This window comes from Dipodomys merriami, unplaced genomic scaffold (genome assembly GCF_024711535.1).
Source record: "Dipodomys merriami isolate MVZ:Mamm:240054 unplaced genomic scaffold, mDipMer1.0.p SCAF_134, whole genome shotgun sequence".
Taxonomy (NCBI): domain Eukaryota; kingdom Metazoa; phylum Chordata; class Mammalia; order Rodentia; family Heteromyidae; genus Dipodomys; species Dipodomys merriami.
In genome coordinates, this window is record NW_027202649.1 from 3,247,699 (window position 1) to 3,269,432 (window position 21,734).

The 21,734-nt window shown below is 44.0% G+C and overlaps 1 protein-coding gene across 2 annotated transcripts in view; it reads left to right on the forward strand.

Moving 5' to 3' along the window:
* The first annotated feature begins 3,342 nt into the window (after positions 1 to 3,342).
* LOC138825106 (craniofacial development protein 1) overlaps positions 3,343 to 21,734 on the forward strand; it is a 90,958-nt gene continuing 72,566 nt past the window's right edge. The window contains exons 1-5 of one of the 2 annotated variants that reach the window (XM_070019505.1): positions 3,343 to 3,524; positions 4,982 to 5,099; positions 7,706 to 7,925; positions 8,099 to 8,226; positions 19,426 to 19,545. In XM_070019505.1, the coding sequence (XP_069875606.1) occupies positions 3,461 to 3,524; positions 4,982 to 5,099; positions 7,706 to 7,925; positions 8,099 to 8,226; positions 19,426 to 19,545 (650 nt within the window). In that variant the 5' untranslated portion in view covers positions 3,343 to 3,460. The remainder of the gene's footprint in view (positions 3,525 to 4,981; positions 5,100 to 7,705; positions 7,926 to 8,098; positions 8,227 to 19,425; positions 19,546 to 21,734) is intronic. The other variant, XM_070019503.1, reaches the window with a different exon arrangement.

Consider the following 21,734-nt stretch of genomic DNA (forward strand, 5'->3'; position numbering starts at 1 on the left):
TGTTCAAAGACATCTTTCACTGGGAGCCAGTGGCTTATACCTCTAATTCTAGCTACTCAGGAGGCTGATTTGAAGATCAAAATTGGAAGCCAGCTGTGGCAGGAAAGTCTGTGAGACTCTTATTAACCACCAGAAAACCAGAAGTGGCATTTGTAACTCAAATGGTAGAATTCTAGTCTCGAGAAGGAAACAAAACAAAACCAAAAACTCAGGGACAGTGCCTTGAGTTCAAGCTCCAGGATCCACACAAAAACTCACTTGCACACATCTCAGAAGACACCTTAGTTGCAATACACAACAAAGGGAGATTAAGTGCTGAGAATGATGGTTCAAAGCCAGCCCAGGCAGGAAAGCCTGTGAGACACATCTCCAATTAACCAGCAAAAAGCCATAAATGAAGCTGTGGCTCAAATGGTAAAGCAGAAAAAGTTCAAGTATAGCACCTAGGCCCTGAGTTCAAGCCCCAGTACAAATAGGAAAAAAAACAAAAACAAGAGCAGGGCGCCGGTGGCTCACACCTATAATCCTAGCTACTCAGGAGGCTAAGATCTGAGGATTGCAGTTTGAAGTCATCCCTGGCAGAAAAATCCCTGTGAGACTCCAATTAACCACTCAGAAAACAGAAGTGGCACTGTAGCTCAAGTTGTACAGTGCTAGCCTTGAGTACAAAGAGGCTCAGGGACAGTGCCCAGGACCTGAGTTCAAGCCCCAAAACTGACCAAAAAAAAAAGTTTACAAACATTAAATGCTTATTATTGATGGAAATGCAGGCTGTGATGGAGTAATGTGCAGTGTGATTCAACTCAACTACGTCCCCTAAAGACCCAGCAAGGCAGGGGTGGAATTCTACAGAAGAGGGAAAAGGTAGCACATGGACATCTATTGGTAGTTCTTCCTTAAAAGTTTGACTATCTCCACTTGTTGAAGCAATGGGCTCTCTCAATCTGATGTGAAAAACTGCACCAGCTTGGCTTGGCTTTCTGCCTCATGTTTTTAAGCATCTGCATGTAAAGAGCAAATCAGTGGAGGTGAGGGGTTAAATTTGAGGTTGTGACCAAGCATAGGGTCACACTCTTCCATTGGCATTAAAAAATCTCCAGCAGAGCAGAATTCCATTCTGTTGTTTTAGCTGCTGTGAAAGGGACAATTCTTGAGAATCTTGGGTTTTCCTCCTCCTCCTCATAGCTGACTCCTACAGCTTGCTTTGCCATCTCATCTAGGTCTTCATTTGATGGGCTCTACTGTCTTGTCTGCCAAAAATTCTCCACATCTTTTTCATTCATTGTCCTAAAGGCCTCCAATTATTTGCCATGCAGTAGGTGTTATTGACTGTTCTTTATATATGTTCTGTGACACTTTCTACACAGTCTGGCCAAACTTTCTAACAGTTACCAAGAGCAGCTGACGATATTAATTCCATGCTATTCCAGTGTACCTGATAATGTTGCATATAGTAACTGACTACCAGTAAGACATTATTGTGGTTTCCTTGGTGGCCTTGTGGGTCTTCCAGGCCTTCATTTTAAAGCTTGTGTAGTGTGCCTTGAAAGCTTTTATTATGCCCCAATCAAGTGGTTGGATGAGAGATGTAGTATTTGAGGACATAAGAAAAAACAACAACAAACTTCTGCATTGGGGTATGCATATTCCAGATCTTCATGGCAATGGACAAAAGGCATTAGTAAAAATCAGTAAAACCTTGAAAGCAAGATTTCTACTCTGTACTTTTTTGTTCCACCAACAATGGACTGGCATATGTTTCGCATTTTCCTCTTGAAGTGTTTGTGAACTGTGGGCTCTATACAACATAAAGGGTTTGCACTTCAAGTCGCCCTTGGCATTGGCACACAACAGCAAAGCCAGGAACTTTAGAGGCTATTTGCATTATATGACAGTATCCTTGTTTAGCCAGTCTTGCTGGGCACTGGTGACTCACACCTGTAATCCTAGCTACTCAGGAGGCTGAGATCTGAGGATCATGTTTCAAAACCAGCCCAGACAGGAAAGTCTGTGAGACTTTTATCTCCAGAAAACCAGAAGTGGAGCTGTGGTTCAAATCGTAGAGCAGTAGCTGTGTGGAGATGGGGGAGCTCAGGGACAGCTCCCAGGCAGAGTTCAAGGGCCACCACCGTCAAAAAGAAGGGAGGGAGGGAGGGCCAGTCTCCTCACTATTGTAACCCTGCTCTTCACATAACTCTTACCCTGGATGACAGTGTTATTTAAATCCTTCTTCTGATCTGCAGAACTTGCCTGGCCTTTAACTTTTAACATTTTTGGGGGGGGGGGGGGAAATCTACCACAGCCACCTTCCCAGCCCAACTTTAAAAAAATTTTTTTTTTGGGGGGGAAATCTACCACAGCCACCTTCCCAGCCCAACTTTTAACATTTTTTAAATTCATATCACATGGCTACACTTGCCAGCAAGGTTTCGCATTTCTCTTACCCCGGATAATGTGACCTTTGGCCCTCACAGCAGGGCTGTCCATTATGCTGTCTGTACCAATCTGTTTCATCAATCCAGATTTAGCTGCTTCTCCATCCTTTCCACGGCTTCCGGGTAGATATTGACTTGCCCTTGCACACAGACTGGAGCATTTCCCGCTCCTTTTTTGGGGGGGGGGGGAGGGGTGGCCCAGTCGTGGGGCCTGAACTCTGGGCCTGGGCGCTGTCCCTCAGCTCTTCAGCTCAAGGCTAGCGCTCTACCACTTGAGCCACAGTGCCACTTCCGGCTTTTTTCTTTTTTGGTTTGTTTTTTTTTTTTGGTCCAGTCGTGGGGCCTGAACTCTGGGCCTGGGCGCTGTCCCTCAGCTCTTCAGCTCAAGGCTAGCACTCTACCACTTGAGCCACAGCACCACTTCTGGCTGCTTATGTGGTGCTAGGGAATCGAACCCAGGGCCTCATACATACAAGACAAACGCTCTACCACTGAGCCACCTTCCCAGCCCTCCCGCTCCTTTTTTTGGTGTGGGATTCTAACATTGACGAGGAACTGTAAGTCCTCCTATTTAACCATAACTGGAATCTCAACACTGCAAGTTTCCATTCTCTGTGCATGCCCAGGAATGAGCCCAGAAAGCAATAATTATCGACTTTGAGGACTATAAGGTTAAAATTTAGCTACCCAGAAAGGTTGAGAATACAGAACTAAGAGTCAACTGTATTTCCACAAACAGGTAGTTTTATTTAAGCATATTTATTGGGTCAACGCAGTGAGGTTACGCTGAAGACTACAAGTCCCAGCATGCACAGCGCTCGGGAGTGCCCGGGCTCCCGCTTGGGCCCAGGTATGGTGGCCGGAAGTGGCGTCTTTGACCACGTGGCACTCTGTGCGCATGTGCACACGCCTCCGGGGCCGCCCTAGCAGTCGCCGCCCGGGCTCTATGGTCCCTCCCTAGAGCTTTCCAGGAGGGGGAGGCTGCCCGGGTCCTGGTGGGTTGCGCGACCCCGAGCTGCAACAACATGGAAGAATTCGACTCCGAAGACTTCTCCACCTCGGAGGAAGACGAAGACTACGTGCCGTCGGGTGAGCGAGTCGGCCTGAGGCGAGCGGCGGATGGTCCCGCCCCGAGCCTCACGTGAGGCGCTCAGGGCCCCCCACCCCAGCCCGGGTCGGCGCCGCCGCCGCCGCCGCCGTGGCCCCCGAGGCCCGTGGGCTCCGCGCCCGGACCCCTGTCACCTCCTCCCGGCCGCCCGGGCCCGAGGCGTGCGCGGGCCGGCCTCGCGCGGCGGCTCCCCTGGGCCCGCGCGGGCCGCCGCCCCCTGTCGGAGGGCGGGAACCGGCACGTGAGTGCCGCTGGTCTCCGGGGACGCCGTCTGCGCGCCCGACGGCAGCGCCGCTGCTCGAGGCTCGGAGCCAGCGGGCCGTGCCACCGCCACGTCCAGGATCGGGCTGCCCGCGGCCCGCGCCCAACCCGGGCCCTGGTTGTTAGAAAGTCCCGTAAGGTGGTGCTTTGCCTCTTTACAGGGTCAGCGCCTTGCTGTCTTCTCGGAACTTCTTTTTTTCTTTTCTGTGTGCGCCTGGGGCTTGAACTCGAGGCACGGGACGCTCTCCCACCCCACCCCCACGCAAGGCTGATGCTCCACCAACTTGAACCATAGCTCCACTTCTGGCTTTTTGTTGGAGCGTTGGAGATAACAGTCTCACCGACTTTTCGGCCTGGGCTGGCTTTGAACCACAATCCTCAGGACTTTGCTACAATTACAGGCCCCTCACCTTGCTGATGTCCTTAACTTTTATTCACACAGTCTCTTAGGTGAAAAAAAATCTCTCATCTCAGTCGTTCTTACGCCTTCAGTCCATCCACTTCTAGAAAAGTCTCGTGGACTTTTCTCTTGGGGCTGGCTTCAAGCCTCTATTTCAGCCTCCTCAGTAGCTAGCGTTGCATTCATGAGCCAAAGGTGCCTTGTTACTTGGGGAGCTATTTTCATTAATAGTTATCATTCTTATCCCACTTCCCTTCATTCTCCCCCCACTCCAACCCTTTTCACAATAGAAATGTTTTTATGTGAGAATTTCTTTTTTTGGGGGGGGGGCTGAACTATGGGCTTGGGCGCTGTCCCTCAGCTCTTCAGCTCAAGACTAGCGCTCTACCACTTGAGCCACAGCGCCACTTCCGGCTTTTTTCTTATGTGGTGCTGAGGAATCGAACCCAGGGCCTCGAGCATGCAAGGCAAGCGCTCTACCGCTGAGCCACCTTCCCAGTCCTTATGTGAGAATTTCTTTGTTTGTTTGTTTTTTTGGGTCTGGTCATGGGGCCTGAAGTCTGGGCCTGGGCGCTGTCCCTCAGCTCTTCAGCTCAAGGCTAGCGCTCTACCACTTGAGCCACAGCGCCACTACCGGCTTTTTTCTTTTTGCTTATGTGGTGTTGAGGAATCGAACCCAGGGCCTCTGGCATGCAAGGCATGCGCTCTACCACTGAGCCACCTTCCCAGCCCCTTATGTGAGAATTTTTATCTGACCACATTATTATATGATTCCAGGTGGGGAGTATAGTGAAGATGACGTCAATGAATTAGTGAAGGAAGATGAAGTGGATGGTGAAGAACAGACCCAGAAAACCAAAGGGACAAAACGGAAGGCTCAGAGCATTCCAGCCAGGTGATGCTGCCCTTTAGAGTGCTGAGATTGATCACATGACAGGGTTTGGTCTGGGTTTTGTGCTTTTTTAAAAAAATTGTCTGGTATTCTAACCTTTCTGTCTTTTGAGGGAAACATTTGCTGATGTTTTAAAATTAAGTTCTTTGGGAAGTTAACAATTTTTTTTTTTGTACCAATCCTGGGGCTTGAAACTCAGGGCCTGGGTGCTGTCTTGTCACCTTTGTGCTTAAGGTTAGTGGCTTCATGCATGCTAGGCAAACACTGTACCACTAACCACATCCCCAGCCAAGTTAATTTTTTTTTAATTAAGAATTGCAAGGATCTCTCTCTCTCCCTCTCCCTTCCCCCCTACCCCCCCCTCTTTCTTTCATCTTGGGGCTTGAACTCAGGCTACCACTTGCCACAGCGCCACTTCTAGTTTTCTGGTGGTTAAATGGGCTTTCTTATCCAGACTAGCATCAAACTGCTATTCTCAGAGCTCAGCCTCCTGAATAGTTAGGATTATAGTCATAAGCCACCAATGCCTGGCTGTTTTATTTCTTTAAAAGTACTTTTATAACAAACTTAAAATCTAGAAAAGTCCTTTATTTCACCAAAGGAGTTCATAATGAGTTTTTCATGCCATATTGTTTGACGTGGGTTGCAGATTATTAACTACAGGGGCTTATCTCTGGCCTGGAGCCAGGATGCAGAACAGGTGACAGACAAATCAACAAGACCCATGAATTGACACAGAAAGCATGACACAGAAATGCTAGAGAGGCAACATTGCCATAATACAAACCTTAGCCCAAGATAGCTGAGGAATCAGAAAATCCTAATTTAAAAAGGGGGGGCGGGGCATATATCTGATATTGAATTACACAGTCACCAAAGTTTGAATTTTTTTTTTAATTTTTTTATTGTTATAAAGGTGATGTGCAGCCAGGCGCTGGTGGCTCACGCTTATAATCCTAGCTACCCAGAAGGCTGAGATCTGAGGATTGGAGTCAAAGCCAGCCCAGGCAGGAAAGTCCGTGAGACTTATCTCCAATAAGCCACTCAGAAAACTGGAAGTGCTGTGGCTCAAGTGGTAGCTCTAGCCTTGAGCTGAAGAGTTGAGGGACAGAGTTCAAGCCCCATGACCGACATAAATAAATAAATACAGGTGATTGCAGAGGGGTTACAGGTAATATGTATATTTCTTTGGGGGGAAGGGCAGTGTCACTCCGATTTTTTTTTTTTATGTGTGTGGGTTATGGGGCTTTAACTCAGGGCTAGAGTGCTGTCCTTGAGCCTCTTTGTGCTCAAGACTACCATTTTACCACTTGAGCCATAGCACCACTTCCAGTTTTTTGAGTGGTTAATTGAGATAGGAGTCTCACGGGGACTTTTCTTCCCAGGCTGGCTTTGAACTAGCATCCTCTGATCTCTGCTTCTTGAGGAGCTAGGATTACAGGCATGAGCCACCAGCACCTGCCTTCTAATTAATTTTCAATTCAAATAGAAGCATCTTATTTTGTCTTACTGAATACTGAAGCGGTTTATGAAAAGGAATAAAAGAACTTTAGATATTAGATGACCATAAAGTCAAAATACTATAAGATGCAATATATGCTTATGTCTTGGACACTGTACTTTTTTTTTTTTTTTGGTCGGTCATGGGATTGAAGGCTGGGCTTGGGTGCTGTCCCTCAGCTCTTCAGCTCAAGTCCAGTGCTCTACCACTTGAGCCATGGCGCCACTTCCAGTTTTCTGGGAGTTAATTGGACATAAGAGTCTCATGGACTTTCCTGCCTGGGCTGGCTTTGAACCTCAATCCTCAGATCTCAGCCTCCTGAGTAGCTAGAATTACAGGTTTGAGCCACCAGCACCCGGTTGGACCCAGTACTCTTATCCATAAGTTTCTCTGTATTCTAACTTTCATTTCTTTACAAGGTAATGCAGAGTATTTATATTTTTTTCCTGAGAGCTCTTGGAGGAAATAACAGAAATGAACTTGACTCCCTTCTCAATAGAATTTATTCTTCAAATGGAGGAGCTTGAAAAAGTAAAAAGAAAAAAAATACTTGGCATATCTGTGTTCTTGGAATACTCTTTCTGAACAGATTAGTGCTATGAAGTGATTTGGTGTTGAAAGTGATGTGAGTGGAGACAGTGCAGACAGTAGGAACTCTAGTTATTTTTACAAATCTCAGGTTCCTTTCCTTGCTCCCCTTATTAGTAGCCCTAGATACATTTTTTAAGTATTCAAGGGATAAAAATAATTTTGTGTTGTGGAGGAGGTGGGGAAAAACCAGTTGTTTAAGGATACAGGTGGACCTGTTGCAACAATGAGAAGTACAAGTTGTCATGTCCAAAACGAGCTTTACAACGTCGGTGTGGGGGGGAGGGGGGAGAAGGAGAAGGATTGGGATTGGGGGGGAGGGGGGAGGCTGGGAAGGGATGTGAAGGGTAAACAAAGGAGGAGGCTGCAATGCTTGGTAAGAAATGTACGCATTATCCTGCCCACATAATTGTAACTCCTCTGTACAGTATGTTCACAAATAAAATAAAATTAAATTAAAAAAATAATAATTTTGTGTTGTCTGTCCTGTGTTTCTTCCTTGGTGATTGTTGGTGAATAGGAAAAGGAAACAAAGTGGCCTCTTGTTAGAAGAGGAGGAGGAAGAAGAGGATACCAGGGCAGAATCTGGAGGAACTAGTAGCGAGGAAGAAGATGGAGAAGAGCAAGAAAAAGGCATTGGGTCAGAGGTTGCAAGGAAAAAGAAAGAAGATGAACTGTGGGCCAGCTTCCTCAATGATGTGGGACCAAAGTCAAAAGCATCCCCAAGTACACAGGTTAAGGTAAGTTTAGAGATGAATATCTCTCCAGAAATATCCCAAGTTTTCAGAATTTTCTGTTTCTTTTTTCTTTGCAAACTGAGATTTGAATCTTATCGCAGATAAGATAATACCTTATTATGGGGGCTAAGTTTAGACTTTGGTGTAACTGATTGGATTTCTTTATCTTTTCACAGACAGGAGAAGAGAGTGAAGAGACAAGTTCAAGGAAGTTGTTGGTAAAAACAGATGATTTAGAGAAACCTAAAGAAACTGAAAAAGTTAAAATCACCAAGGTGTTTGATTTTGCTGGTGAGGAAGTGAGGTAAGAAGACCTTTATTTTTTTATTTTATTTAATTTTTTGGGGGGTCCTGTTGTGGGGCCTGAACTCTGGGCCTGGGCGTGCTGTCCCTCAACTCTTCAGCTCAAGGCTAGCACTCTACCACTTGAGCCATAGCCCCACTTCCGGCTTTTTTTCCTTTTTGCTTATGTGGTGCTGAGGAATCAACCCAGGGCCTCAGACATGCAAGGCAAGCGCTCTACCACTGAGCCATCTTCCCAGCCCAAGAGGACCTTTATATACTAATGAAGCCAATAAAACTAATGCTTTTAAAAATGAGCAACTTTCTTTCTTTTTTTTTTTTTTTTTTTGGTCGGTTGCGGGGCTTGAACTCTGGGCCTGGGCGCTGTCCCTTAGCTCTTCAGTTCAAGGTGAGCGCTCTACCACTTGAGCCACTTCTGGTTTTCTAGTGGTTTATTGGAGATAGGAGTCTCACGGTCTTTCCTGCCGAGGCTGGCTTTGAACCTAGATCCTCAGATCTCAGCCTTGTGAGTAGCTAGGATTACAGGTGTGAGCCACCAGCGCCCGGCTAAAGTGAGCAACTTTCTAAGTGATGTTAGCATCTGTCTTCATTTTAATCCATCTTAACATTTTGGAAAAGTTTTAGATAATCTGAGAAAAATTTGTATTTCCACTTTGTCATCACATGTTTTGTGACTTTGGATAAGTCATTATTCTAAAGAGAATGTGAACTAGCCCTAGGAGGCCTCTGAAATCAGGTAGCAATTGAAAATTCTTGGGGAGAAATTTGGCTCCAATATTATTTTCTTAATGTTATTTAAATGGGTTCAAAGCTTATTTACTATAATATAGAAAAACAGTAGAGGCATAAAGTCTTGACTAATTTAGCCTACTGGGTGTTTTAAGTTAAAAGCCATATGCTTGGAATTTCTTTTCTTCCTCTCCCTACTTAGCTAAATTTATTATATGAAAACTGCATTGTAATTAAAAGTTAAGAACAGATGAAATATCAATCAGTTTTTTTTAAGTGGCTATGTTTATTTCCCTTAACAGTTACAAATTAAACATGGAAACAGCCTGAAAATTGAATTTCCCCTGAAGTTATTGTTATTAAAATAATACCTGGCTGGGTGCCAGTGGTTCCTGCCTGTAATCCTAGCTACTCAGGAGGCTGAGATCTGAGGACTGTGATTTAAAGCTATCCCGGGCAGAAAACTCTGTCAGGAGGCTGACATTTTAGGATTTGGGGTTCAAAGCCAACCTGGGCAGGAAGATCTGTAAGATGCTAGTTAACCACAGAAAGCTGGAAATGGAGCTGCGGCTCAAGTGCTGGAGTGCTAGTTCTGAGCAAAAGCCCAGGAACAATGTCCAGACCCTGAGTTCAACCCCATGACTGGCAAAAAAATAAGACAAAACACTAGTCTTGAGCACAAAAGCTCAGGGACAGTATCCAGTCCCAGAGTTCAAGCCCCAGGACCAGAACAAAAAATAATAATATCTGTTTCCCAGTAATTATAATCATCCTTCTATATTGGAATATTGGTCCCACTGTCAAGCCAGATTCCTTACTCATGTTCATTACATAAATAAAATGGTGTAATATTTGTATATAAATTATTCACAGCTTTTTGCATCTCTGTATTATTTATAATACCTAGCTCAGTTTCAGTGACACACAAATAGTATTATTGTTTAGGAAATAATGACATGAAAGTCTGTACATGTGCTGTACAGATGGAGTTCTAGTTTTCTGCATATTTTCTGTCTGTGCACCATTGAATTGATGATGTGGAACCCAGCAATACAGAATCAGCTGCACTTTTGTTTCATTTGTGTTTCACTTTTGTTTTGTTGCTTATTCATGCTGGTACTCAGGCTTGAACTTAGATATTTCAGCTTAAACTCAGTAGTGCTTTTACTTGCTTTTTAACTCTGCCCCTTAAGCTACACTTCTAATTCCAGCTTTTTGCCTATGCTGGTTTTGCCTGTCCTCAGATATCAGCCTCCTGAATAGCTAAGATTATAGGTATGAGCCACTGGCACCCACCTGAACTGTATGTAAGCAATGAAAATGCATTTTGAAAAACGAAATTTGGCATAATCAATTTTATCAATAGTATGGAGCAAAAACTTACTGTTTTATTTTCTCCTAAACATTTTCTTATGAAAACTGTCATACAGAAATGTTGCTGGAGGGCTGGGAATATGCCTTAGTGGTAGAATGCTTGCCTAGCAATGCGTAAAGCTCTGGAATTGATTTCTCAGTACCATATAAACAGTGGAGCTTTGGCTTAAGTAGTAGAGTGCTAGTCTTGAGCAAAAGAAGCTCAGGGACAGTATCCAACCCTGAGTTCAAGACGCAGTACTGGCAGAAAAAAAATGTTGCCAGAATAGAATGAATATCCATGTGCTTATTCGTTGTTTTGCCTTTAATATACTTGTATTTTTTTGTTTTATTTAATCCATTTGGGAATTGCTTATAAACATTATAATATTTAGTTCTTACATACTTCAGCACATGTCTCCTTTTTGTTCTATAGGAGATCCAGGATTGATAATGACAAGTTAGATCACACAGACCACATCTGTTAGAGTTGTTTATTATAAGGTACTCTTTTTTTGGGGGGAGGGAGTCCGGTCGTGGGGCCTGGGCACTGTCCCTCAGCTCTTCAACTCAAGGCTAGTACTCTACCACTTGAGCCACAGCGCCACTTCCAGCCTTTTTTTTCTGCTTATGTGGTGCTGAGGAATCAAACCCAGGGCCTCGTGTATGCAAGGCAAGCACTCTACCACTGAGCCACCTTCCCAGCCCTAAGGTACTCTTTTCCTTGGGAGTTAGTTGTTTTGGGGATTCATTCAAGAATGATGATATGAATTGGTAACTCTATTGGAAGTTACTGAATTATCCAATGGGGTTAAAGAAAACACTGTCAGTAAGCCAATCATTGATAAGTCCTATAAAAATAATGCAGAGACATCTGGGTGCCAGTGGCTCACGCCTGTAATCCTGGCTACTCAGGAGGTTGAGATCTGAGGATCATGGTTCAAAGCCAGGCCATGTAGGAAAGTCTGTGAGACTCTTACTTCCAATTAATCGCCAAAAAGCTGAAAGTGGGCTGTCTCATCTAGTTTGCCTTGAGCACAAGTGCCCAGTCTCTGAATTCAAGCCCCAGTAGCAGCTGAAAATAAAAATAATGTAGGGAGCCGGGCGCTGGTGGCTCATGCCTGTAATCCTAGCTACTCAGGAGGCTGAGATCTGAGGATCGCGGTTCAAAGCCAGCCCGGGCAGGAGAGACCGTGAGACTCCTATCTCCAATAAACCACCAAAAACCGGAAGTGGCGCTGTAGCTCAAGTGGTAGAGCGCTCGCCTTGAGCTGAAGAGCTGAGGGACAGCGCCCAGGCCCAGAGTTCAAGCCCTACGACCGACCAAAAAAAAAAAAAAAAAATAATGTAGGGAAGTTCTATAAACATAATACACTAAGCTGGATACTGGTGGCTCATGCTGTAATTCCAGCTATTTAGGAGGCTGAGATCTGAGGATCACAGTTCAAAGCTAGCCTGGGCAGGAAAGACTATGAGACTCTTTTCTCTAATAAGCTACTCAGAAAAAGCTTGAAGTGGCACTGTGGCTCAAGTGGTAGAGGGCTAGCCTTTGAGCAAAAGCTCAGGGACAATGTGCAGGCCCAGAGTTCAAGCCCCAGAACTGGCAAAATAATAATAATTATTATTTTTGTACTGTGTTGATGTTGCATTAGACATATAGATTTAAAATAAAAACTTTTACACTTCTGTTTTAGCCTGGATTATATCCATGTGCATACAGAATATCCAAGGAAGAGTTATTTATATCTTTACCAGGAGCCTGCATAGAGAGCCCAAAAAGCTGGGAATAAGCTGATCAAATTAAAATTTATGGTTTGTTTGCAAATACAAATACATTCCACAAGTTTACTACTTAATTTTTAAAGTAAGCAGCAAGTTTTAATAATGGCTGAGTATTCAAGGAGTTTGCTGTTTCCACATTTTGTCAGAAGAGGGCAGTACCAAATCTATCAAAAAGGAAACATGAATATGGAAGGACTTATTTTTTTCATTAATTATATACTCATGCACACATGTTTATTCCTGAAAGTAATATGTTTATTGTTTGTAAAAAGCCATAAATTGCAAGACAAGAGATAGTACTCTTTTTTTTAAAACATTTTTTTTTTTTTTGTCTTTTCTCTTTTGGTACGGGGGATTAAACTCAGGAGGTTATACTTGCTAGTCAAGCACATTGCATCTGAGTCACATCCCAGTAAAAGAAAGTATTCTTTAACTACCTCTTCCTAAAGAGAATGGAAACTTTATTAATACTTGGTATGTTGGCAGGAATTTTTTTAAACATTATTTATATTTAACTTTGGTTATAAGTAACCCTCTTGAGGGAGATTTGAATTTTAATTAACAATCCAGACATAAATTGGTGCCTGGATTTTTTTTTTTTTTTTGGGTACGGTCGTGGGGCCTGAACTCTGGGCTGGGCACTGTCCCTCAGCTCTTCAGCTCAAGGCTAGCGCTCTACCACTTGAGCCACAGCGCCACTTCCAGCTTTTTTTTCTTTTTGCTTATGTGGTGCTGAGGAATCGAACCCAGGGCCTGAGACATGCAAGGCAAGCGCTCTACCACTGAGCCACCTTCCCAGCCCTTGGTGCCTGGATTTAAGCATATCTTTTCATCCTGTCCTTTTTATTATTATTATTATTTTGGTTGGTCATGGGCTTAAATTCAGGGTCTGGGTGCTGTCCATGGGCTCTTTTTTGCTTAAGGCTAGCAATCTACCACTTTGAGCCACAGCTCCACTTCTAGTTTGTTTTCTGAGTGGTTGATTGGAAGTAAGAGTCTCATGGGACTTTCTTACCCAGGCTGTCTTTGAACCAGGATCTTCAGCTCTCAACCTCCTGAGTACCTGTGATTAGAGATGTGAGGCAGCGCCTGGCTCTTTTCGTCTATTGATATCATTATTCTGCTTTTTCTTTTTGTCTTTGTATTAAGTTAAGAACTTTACTACCTCTTTAAGAAATGTGCGAAGGCTCGTAATGGCTTGGAAGAGAGTGCAAGTGTAAGCATAAGGTGGTGTTAGCACAAAACTAGTCTTAGTTTTTCTTTTTTTTTTTCAGTCCGGTAGTGGGGCCTGAACTCTGGGCCTGGGCTCTGTCCCTCAGCTCTTCAGCTCAAGGCTAGTGCTCTACCACTTGAGCCACAGTGCCACTTCCGGCTTTTTTTCTGCTTATGTGGTACTGAGGAATTGAACCCAGGGCCTCATGCATGCAAGGCAAGCTCTCTACCACTGAACCACCTTCCCAGCCCTAGTCTTAGTTTTTCTAATGGTGTTTTGATTGTTCAATTTTGGATTTTTGGTGTTTCATAGTTTATTAACCTTGGTGAATGGGGAAAATGGTATTTTTATCTGTCCTTATCATATAACTAGCTGAGCCAACTAGCCCAGACTTTTTAAAATGATTCATCTTTTGGAAAAGGCCAGTCATGGAAAGTTTCTGCCCAAATGAAGATTTTTCAGGAAGTACTGAGTAAGTGAAAATGAATTTAAAATGGAATTTCTGCTTGAGAATACCTGAATTAATTGTTGCTAATAATAGGCCTTTTTCCAGTGGGTACTGGTGGCTCATGCCTGTGATCCTCACTACTCAGGAAAGTGACATCTGAGCATCCACCTTCAAAGCCAGCCTGGGAAGGAAAATCTGTGAGACTCTTATCTCCAGTTAGCCACCAGTTAGCTCAAGGACATTAGGCCTTTTCCTGTCAGGGGTCCCTTTTGTAGTAGATACTCTATGCTCACTTTACCTACTTGTATTATCTTTACTTTTTTTTTTTTTGGCGGTGGTGGGGCCTGAACTCTGTGCCTGGGCATTGTCCCTTAGCTCTTCAGCTCAAGGCTAGTGTTCTACCACTTGAGCCACAGCACCACATATGGCTTTTTCTGCTTATGTGGTGCTGAGGAATTGAATCCAGGGCCTCATGCATGCAAGGCAAGCATTCTACCACTGAGCCACCTTCCCAGCCCATCAGGGGTCCCTTTTGTATATGAAGTGATCTATAATTTAACTATTCTACTTGAGAATGCTTTGGTAGGCTAATCTCTTATTATTGTTTAAAGTAGGGTTCTAATATTCCCAGTCTAAAGAATAATCTTGTAATGTTTGCATCAGTTATCAAAAATCCTGAAAAAACAAAAGTTTTTAAGCCAGGCACTGGTGGCTCACACCTGTAATCCTAGCTATTTAGGAGGCTGAGATCTGGGGATTGCAGTTCAAAGCCAGCTCAGGCAAGAAAAATCCATGAGATTTTTTTTTTTTAATCTCCAATTAACCATCAGGCCCTGAGTTCAAGGTTTACAACTGACAAAAGGAAAAAGCTTTATGTATTATGTTTTCTAGTGAATTATGGGCAAGACTCTGGCACTAGAAAGAGTTGTTTCCACTGGTTATACTTTCTCCATGCCTTCTCTGCAGTGCTTACTATTTCATGAATTGTCATGGCTTGCTTTCATGATTGTTCTGCTATCCTGTGAGCTTAAGGCAGAAGTAATTGTGTCTACCCAGTGCCAGGATCACGGTAGCGTCTCCTAAGATATTTATCCAAGTAGCTAATGAAAGTAGTAAACCCAGAGCGCTATCTTTGAACAAAAGAAGCTTAGGGACAATGCTCAGGTGCTGAGTTCAAGCCCAAGGACTGGCAAAAAAAAAAAAAAAGTTGCTTTTGGGAAGGTGGCTCAGTGGTAGAGTCCTTGCCTTGCATGCCTGAGACCCTGGATTTAATTCCTCAGCACCACATAAGCAGAAAAGGCCAGAAGTGGCACTGTGGTTCAAGTGGTAGAGCACTAGCCTTGAGCTGAAGAGCTCAGGGACAGTGCCCAGGCCCAGAGTTCAGGCCCCATGACTGACCAAAAAAAAAAAAAAAGAAAAGAAAAGAAAAAGAAAGTAGTAAACCTAGAAAACAACAAAATCAAGCATGCATGATGCTAAGGACTGTGCTTATTCCCAATAAATTGGGCTGACATTCTGAAATTTCACAGTGGTCTATCTTGATGTGTATTTTTTAAAGATTTGTTCCATGAGTAGTCTGTGACTTTTGGGGGTTGATGGGGTTTGTAGTTCTGGCATGTGCCTCCCACATATTAGTCAAGCACTCTACCACTTGAACCATGTCTCCAGCCCTTAAATGTTTTATTTATTTTTGCTGGTCCTGAGAATTGAACTCAGGGCCTGAGCTCTGTGAGCCACGCGTGCCCAGCAAGACACAGTTTGAAATATAAAACACGAGCTGGGTGCCAGTCGCTCACGCCTGTAATCCTAACTACTCAGAAGGCTGAGATCTGAGAATTGGGTTCAAAGCCAGCCAGGGCAGGAATGTCTACGAGATTCTTTTTTTTTTTTTTTTTTGGGTCCAGTCGTGGGGCCTGAACTCTGGGCCTGGGCGCTGTCCTTCAGCTCTTCAGCTCAAGGCTAGCGCTGAGCTACAGCGCCACTTCCGGCTTTTTTTTCTTTTTGCATATGTGGTGCTGAGGAATCGAACCCAGGGCCTCATGCATGCAAGGCAAGTGCTCTATTACTGAGCCACCTTCCCAGCCCCTGTCTATGAGATTCTTGCCCCCAACAAAAACTACTCAGAAAAAGCTGGAAGTGGTACTGTGGCTTAAGTGGTAAGCCCTATCCTTGAGCACAGAGAGACTCAAGGACAAATCTCAGGCCCTGAATTCAAGCCCTAGGACTGGTCCCCCCAAAAATACCTGGGTCTTGATAACTTTGCCCAGCTAGACTTGAACTCTCTCCATCCTCCAAAGTTCCTCCCAAGTAGTTAAGATTACAGGCACGAACCACCAATGCTAGCTCTGTAGTTCTTTTTGCAGAAGCTTATCCTTCCTTCTAAGAAATTTTCTTTATTTTAGGGGGAAGATTGAATTCAGAGCGTCAAGCTTCCACACCAACATTGAGCTACACCCCAGTTCTGGATTTTTTTTTTTTTTTTTTTTTTTTGGTCAGTATCGAGGTTTGAACTCGGCCTGGGCGCTGTCCCTGAGCTTTTTAGCTCAAGGCTAGCCCTCTACCACTGGAGCCACAGCGCCATGTCTGGTTTTCCAAGTGGTTTAATGGAGGCTGGCTTTGAACCATGATCCTCAGATCTCAGCCTCTTGAGTATCTAGGATTACAGGCCAGCCCGGTAGGTGGTATCTTGAGGCAAGGGGTCTGAGCTGCTGATACAAACTTTCAGCCAGTTTTAGCCCATTCTTGTCCACCTTCAAAAGTTCTTGGTGTTGGGGCTGGGAAGGTGGCTCAGTTGTGGGGTGCTTGCCTTGAATGCATGAGGCCTTGGGTTTGTATCCTTAGCACCACATAAGCAGAAAAGACCAGAAGTGGCACTGTGGCTCAAATGATAAGAGTGCTGGCCCTGAGCTGAAGAGCTCTGAGGAACAGCGCCCAGGCCCAGAGTTCAGGCCCCATGACCGACCCCTCCAAAAAAAGTTCTTGCTATCAATTTAATGAGCTGTTTTGTTGTTTTTTTTTCTTCTTCTGTGCGTGTGTGTGCCAAACCTGGAGCTTGAACTCAGGGCCTGAGTGCTGTCCCTAAGCTTTTTTTCTTCTTCCTGGTTCCTCCCCCCCCCCCCATACCCCCATGGCTCAAGGCTACTGCTCTACCACTTGAGCGAGGCTCTACTTCCTTTTCTCTCTCTCTCTCTCTTTCTTTCTTTCTTTCTTTCTTTCTTTCTTTCTTTCTTTCTTTCTTTCTTTCTTTCTTTCTTTCTTTCTTTCTTTCTTTCTTTCTGTTGGTCATGGGGCTTGAACTCTGGGCTTGGGCGCTGTCCCTGCGCTCTTCAGCTCAAGGCAAGTGCTCTACCGATTGAGCCACAGTATCACTTCCAGTTTTCTGGTGGTTTATTGGAGATAAGAATCTCACAGACTTTCCTGCCCTGGCTGGCTTTGAACCGATCCTCAGATCTCAGACTCCTGAGTAGCTAGGATTACAGGCATGAGCCATCAACGGCTGGCTCCATTTCTTTCTTTTTTTTTGGTCAGTCATGAGGCTTGAACTCTGGGCCTGGGAGCTATCCCTCAGCTCTTCAGCTCAAGACGAGTGCTCTACCACTTGAGCCACAACGCCACTTCTGGTTTTCTAGTGGTTTATTGGAGATAAGAGTCTCACGGACTTTCCTGTCCAGGCTGGCTTTGAAGCGGACTTTCCTGCCCGGGCTCGCTTTGAAGCGCAAGCCTCAGATCTCAGCCTCCTGAATATCTAGGATTACAGGCATGAGCCACCGGCACCCGGCTAAAACATTTTTTAAAAAAATTTTTTGCTTTTGGCCAATCCTGGGACTTGAACTCAAGGCCTGTGTGCTGTCCCTTAGCTTCTTTTGCTCAAGGCTAGTGTTCTACCATTTGGCACAGCTCCACTTTTGGCCTTTTGGTGATTAATGAGATAGGAGTCTCATGGACTTTTCTACCTTAGCTGGCTTTGAACCATAGACCTCAGACCTCAGCCTCCTGAGTAGCTAGGATTATAGATGTGAGCTACCGGCACCCTGTTCTTATTTGTGTTTTTTAAGTAGTTTTGGGGATTGAAGTCAAGGCCTTGCATTTGTTAAGCAAGCACTCTACCTCATGAGTCACAGCTCCGGCCCTTCTGGGATTCTGTGGTACAAATTGACTTGCTTGTTGTTGGCTTCAGTGATAAGAGAATACAAACCAAAGACAATAACTTTCTATTTGCTTCCTATTTCTTACAAATTTGATTAGTCTCTTTTCTGTTAGACATCTGGATATCTTTGTATAGTTGTAGTTTTTAAATTTGCTATTATTTAATAGGGTATATTTGGTAGGGAGAGAATAAGGTTGTGTAAATGGGAGCTTCTAGCTCTTCATTAATTCTGTTGAATCTGCTCCTTTCCACTTTCTTCTTGTGTGGTGACTGAGTTCCAAATAATTCTTGGTGGTGGCTGCACAAAGGCCCCTTCCATAATCGGTCATGTTAGGGATTTGGAAGCATATTAGATGGGAAATTTATGACAGCCTTTTTTTTTTTTGCAGTCATGGGGCTTGAACTCTGGTCCTGGGTACTGTCCCTGAGCTCTTCAGTTCAAAGCGAGCATTCTACCACCTGAGCCACAGCACCACTTCTTGTTTTTTGGTAGTTAATTAAAGATAAGAGTCTCATGAACTTTCCTGCCCAGGCTGGCTTTGAACTGTGATCCTCAGATTTCAGCCTCCTGAGTAGCTAGGATTTGCAGGCATGAGCCACCGGCATCTGGCATCCTGATGCAGGATTCTCTCTAGCATTGTTGCTTTATCTCTGCATAGTCTTAATTAGTAACTTAACTCCCAAGATTTCACTTTTCAAAGTCATGAATGTAAATATGTCAGCCAGCTGTTGTTACAATAATGCCAACAAACCATCCCTAACTTAACGGCATGCAGCAAACAAAAGCATTTATTTGCTGCTCATGTACATCTAAGTATCTGGGATGTGACTGAGCTGTTTGGATGAAGGCTGAACCTTTACTCTGTGCTAAAGGCAGGTGCAAGATCTACCTGGAAAGTGAATAAACATAAACTTGCATTTCCTCAGAGGTGGAATTTAGAGTATGTACCAGTCATTCTTGGCTAGTCTTTTATTGGATAAGCTGGTTGAACACTTACTATACGATGACCATAATTTTGGACCCTCCTACTGACAGATGAGAATATAAATAGCATTCTTCATGTTTTTGTTCACTGGCAAGTCATAGAGGCATTAGGTAATTCTCTTAATGTTTGTCTGAAATTTCAGGCACCATATTTTCTTATCCTTAGTTGATTTATAGAATTCAGGATTATGGAGGGCAGTTTTTCCAGATTTGAAATGACACTAGTTATCTTCCCTTTTCCTAGATTTTTTTTTTTTTTTTTTTTTTTTTTTTTTTTTTTTGGGTCCGGTCGTAGGGCCTGAACTCTGGGCCTGGGCGCTGTCCCTCAGCTCTTCAGCTCAAGGCTAGTGCTCTACCACTTGAACCACAGTGCCACTTCCGGCTTTTTTCTTTTTGCTTATGTGGTCCTGAGGAATCGAACCCAGGGCCTCATGCATGCAAGGCAAGCACTCTACCACTAAGCCGCCTTCCCAGCCCCCTTTTCCTAGATTTTTGCTTCTCCTTGTTCCTCTTGTAAATTTCATGTTTCTTTCCTTGAAACAGGGTGACTAAAGAAGTGGATGCTACATCTAAAGAAGCCAAATCCTTCTTGAAGCAGAACGAGAAAGAAAAGCCACAGGCTAATGTTCCTTCAGCGCTGCCATCACTCCCTGCTGGATCAGGGTGAGTATTTTAAGGTTCAGACCCAGGTGTACTTAACACTTGGGAAAGCTGTTTTCCAAAGGACCTGCTTTAAAAACTGCAGTACTCTTGTTTTCTAGCGCTAGTCTTGAGCTGAAGAGCTGAGGGACAGAGCTCAGGCCCAGAGTTCAATCCCTACGACCAACCAAAAAAAAAAAAAAAAAAAAGGAGCTCAGGTACAGTGGCTAGGCCCTGAGTTCAAGTCCCAGGACTCAGTTTACTTACTTTTTTTTTTTTTTTTTGATCATGGGGCTTGAACACTGGGCGTGAGTGCCGTCCCTCAGCTCCTCAGCTCAAGGCTAGAGCTCTACCACTTGAGCCACAGCGCCGCTTCCAGTTTTCTGGTGGTTTATTTGCAATAAGAATATCACAACTTTTCCTGTCCAGGCTGGCTTTGAACCATGATCCTCAGATCTCAGCCTCCTAAGTAGCTAGGATTACAGGTGTGAGTCACTGGCAGCTGGCTTATTAATTATTAAAATTTATTTTATTTATTTAAACTGGTAAAGCAGTGGTTGGGGGAGAAAAGGGGAGAGAGACAAAACATTTCCTACAGGAAATGGGAGTTACAGACTTTGAGATTGGCTTTGCTCTCTTGCTCAGGCAGAACTCAAACTCTTCTTCTTTTTTTTTTTTTTTTTTTTTTTGGGTCTGGTCGTGGGGCCTGAACTCTGGGCCTGGGCGCTGTCCCTCAACTCTTCAGCTCTACCACTTGAGCCACAGCACCACTTCTGGCTTTTTTCTTTTTGCTTATATGGTGCTGAGGAATGGAACCCAGGGCCTCAGGCATGCAAGGCAAGTGCTCTACCATTGAGCCACCTTCCCAGCCCCTCAAACTCCTCTTGAAGGCTGGCTTAGGGGATTAGATTATCAACATTGGCATTATCTCTAAACTGACTTAGCAAGATTCCTGCCAAAACTGGGCTATACTGGTCCAGCAAGGATAAGGGTGTGTGGCAAGGCTTAATTAAGAATAAGACTGAGACAAGCCTGACTGAAGTTTTAAGAAAAGAGTCTTTCTCAGGTATGCATACAGGGCAACTCCCTAGGCAGAGAGCAATAGGGATAAGGTCATAGAAGAAATCTGGAGAGGCTGATTAGAAGCTGTTCCTGGGAGCTATTCCAGTTGAATGTTCGGAAATTTTTTTCAATAGATTAATTACTGCTCACTCCCTTATAAGGGGGTAAAGTGAAATCTGACCCAAATCAAGTTCTTTAAAAGCTGTAATGGTCAATAACTGCCAAGAGCCTGAGTCACAGTCTTCAGAACTATAGATAAAAATGAGAATTCATTTATTTATGATACAGTCCATGCTGTATCATGAACTTAAATTTCTGATGTGTTGACTGACCTTCAGGGCTAGTCTGATTGTTAGAATTATGCTTGGGAAGAAGCAGGTCAGAAGAAATTCAGCTACCCTGAGTGTCAGAGTGGACTTGTTCTTCCAGTACAAACTTTAGAAACTGCTGCAGACTCCATATGCTGGCTATGGAATTAATTATTTATTTGCCAGTCCTGGGGCTTGAGCTCAGGGCCTGGGCACTGTCCCTGAGCTCCTTTTGCTCAAGGCTAGCACTCTATATCACTTGAACCACAACACCACTTCTGGCTTTTTCTCTTTATATGGTACTGAGGGATCGAACCCAGGGCTTCCTGCATGTTAGGCAAGCACTCTACCACTAAGCCACATTCCCAGCCTGGGAATTTTTTCAAGGGAAAAATCTATGGGAATAACCTTGTTTGATCAAAAGAAAATGCAACAAAATATCTTTCACTTTTTTTGGGGGGGATGGAGGAGAGAAGCTGCTTCAGTTTATAGAACTTGTGTAGCAAAAAACATGTTATTTGCTTATTTTCCTTTTCTGTAAACAGATTTAAGCAATACAGGAAAACCAGAGCAGGATAGTAAAACATCCTGTCTCACGTTGTTAGCTAACAAATATGAGCAGATTCAGAGGAGCAAATGTTTGTAACAGAAAATGCATTTCCTCCATGTGTTTAAAATAGCACACTGCTTAGACTATAAAAAGCCAAAGTTTATGCTTTGGGAATGGAGTAAAACCCTCTTTTAATTAGAGGCCAGAATGAGACTGCAAGAAGTATTCTGTCTACATTTGGCAGTAAAAATCTTAGTGTCTCTAAATTCCCAGGGTCTCGTCATTCCAAGTTC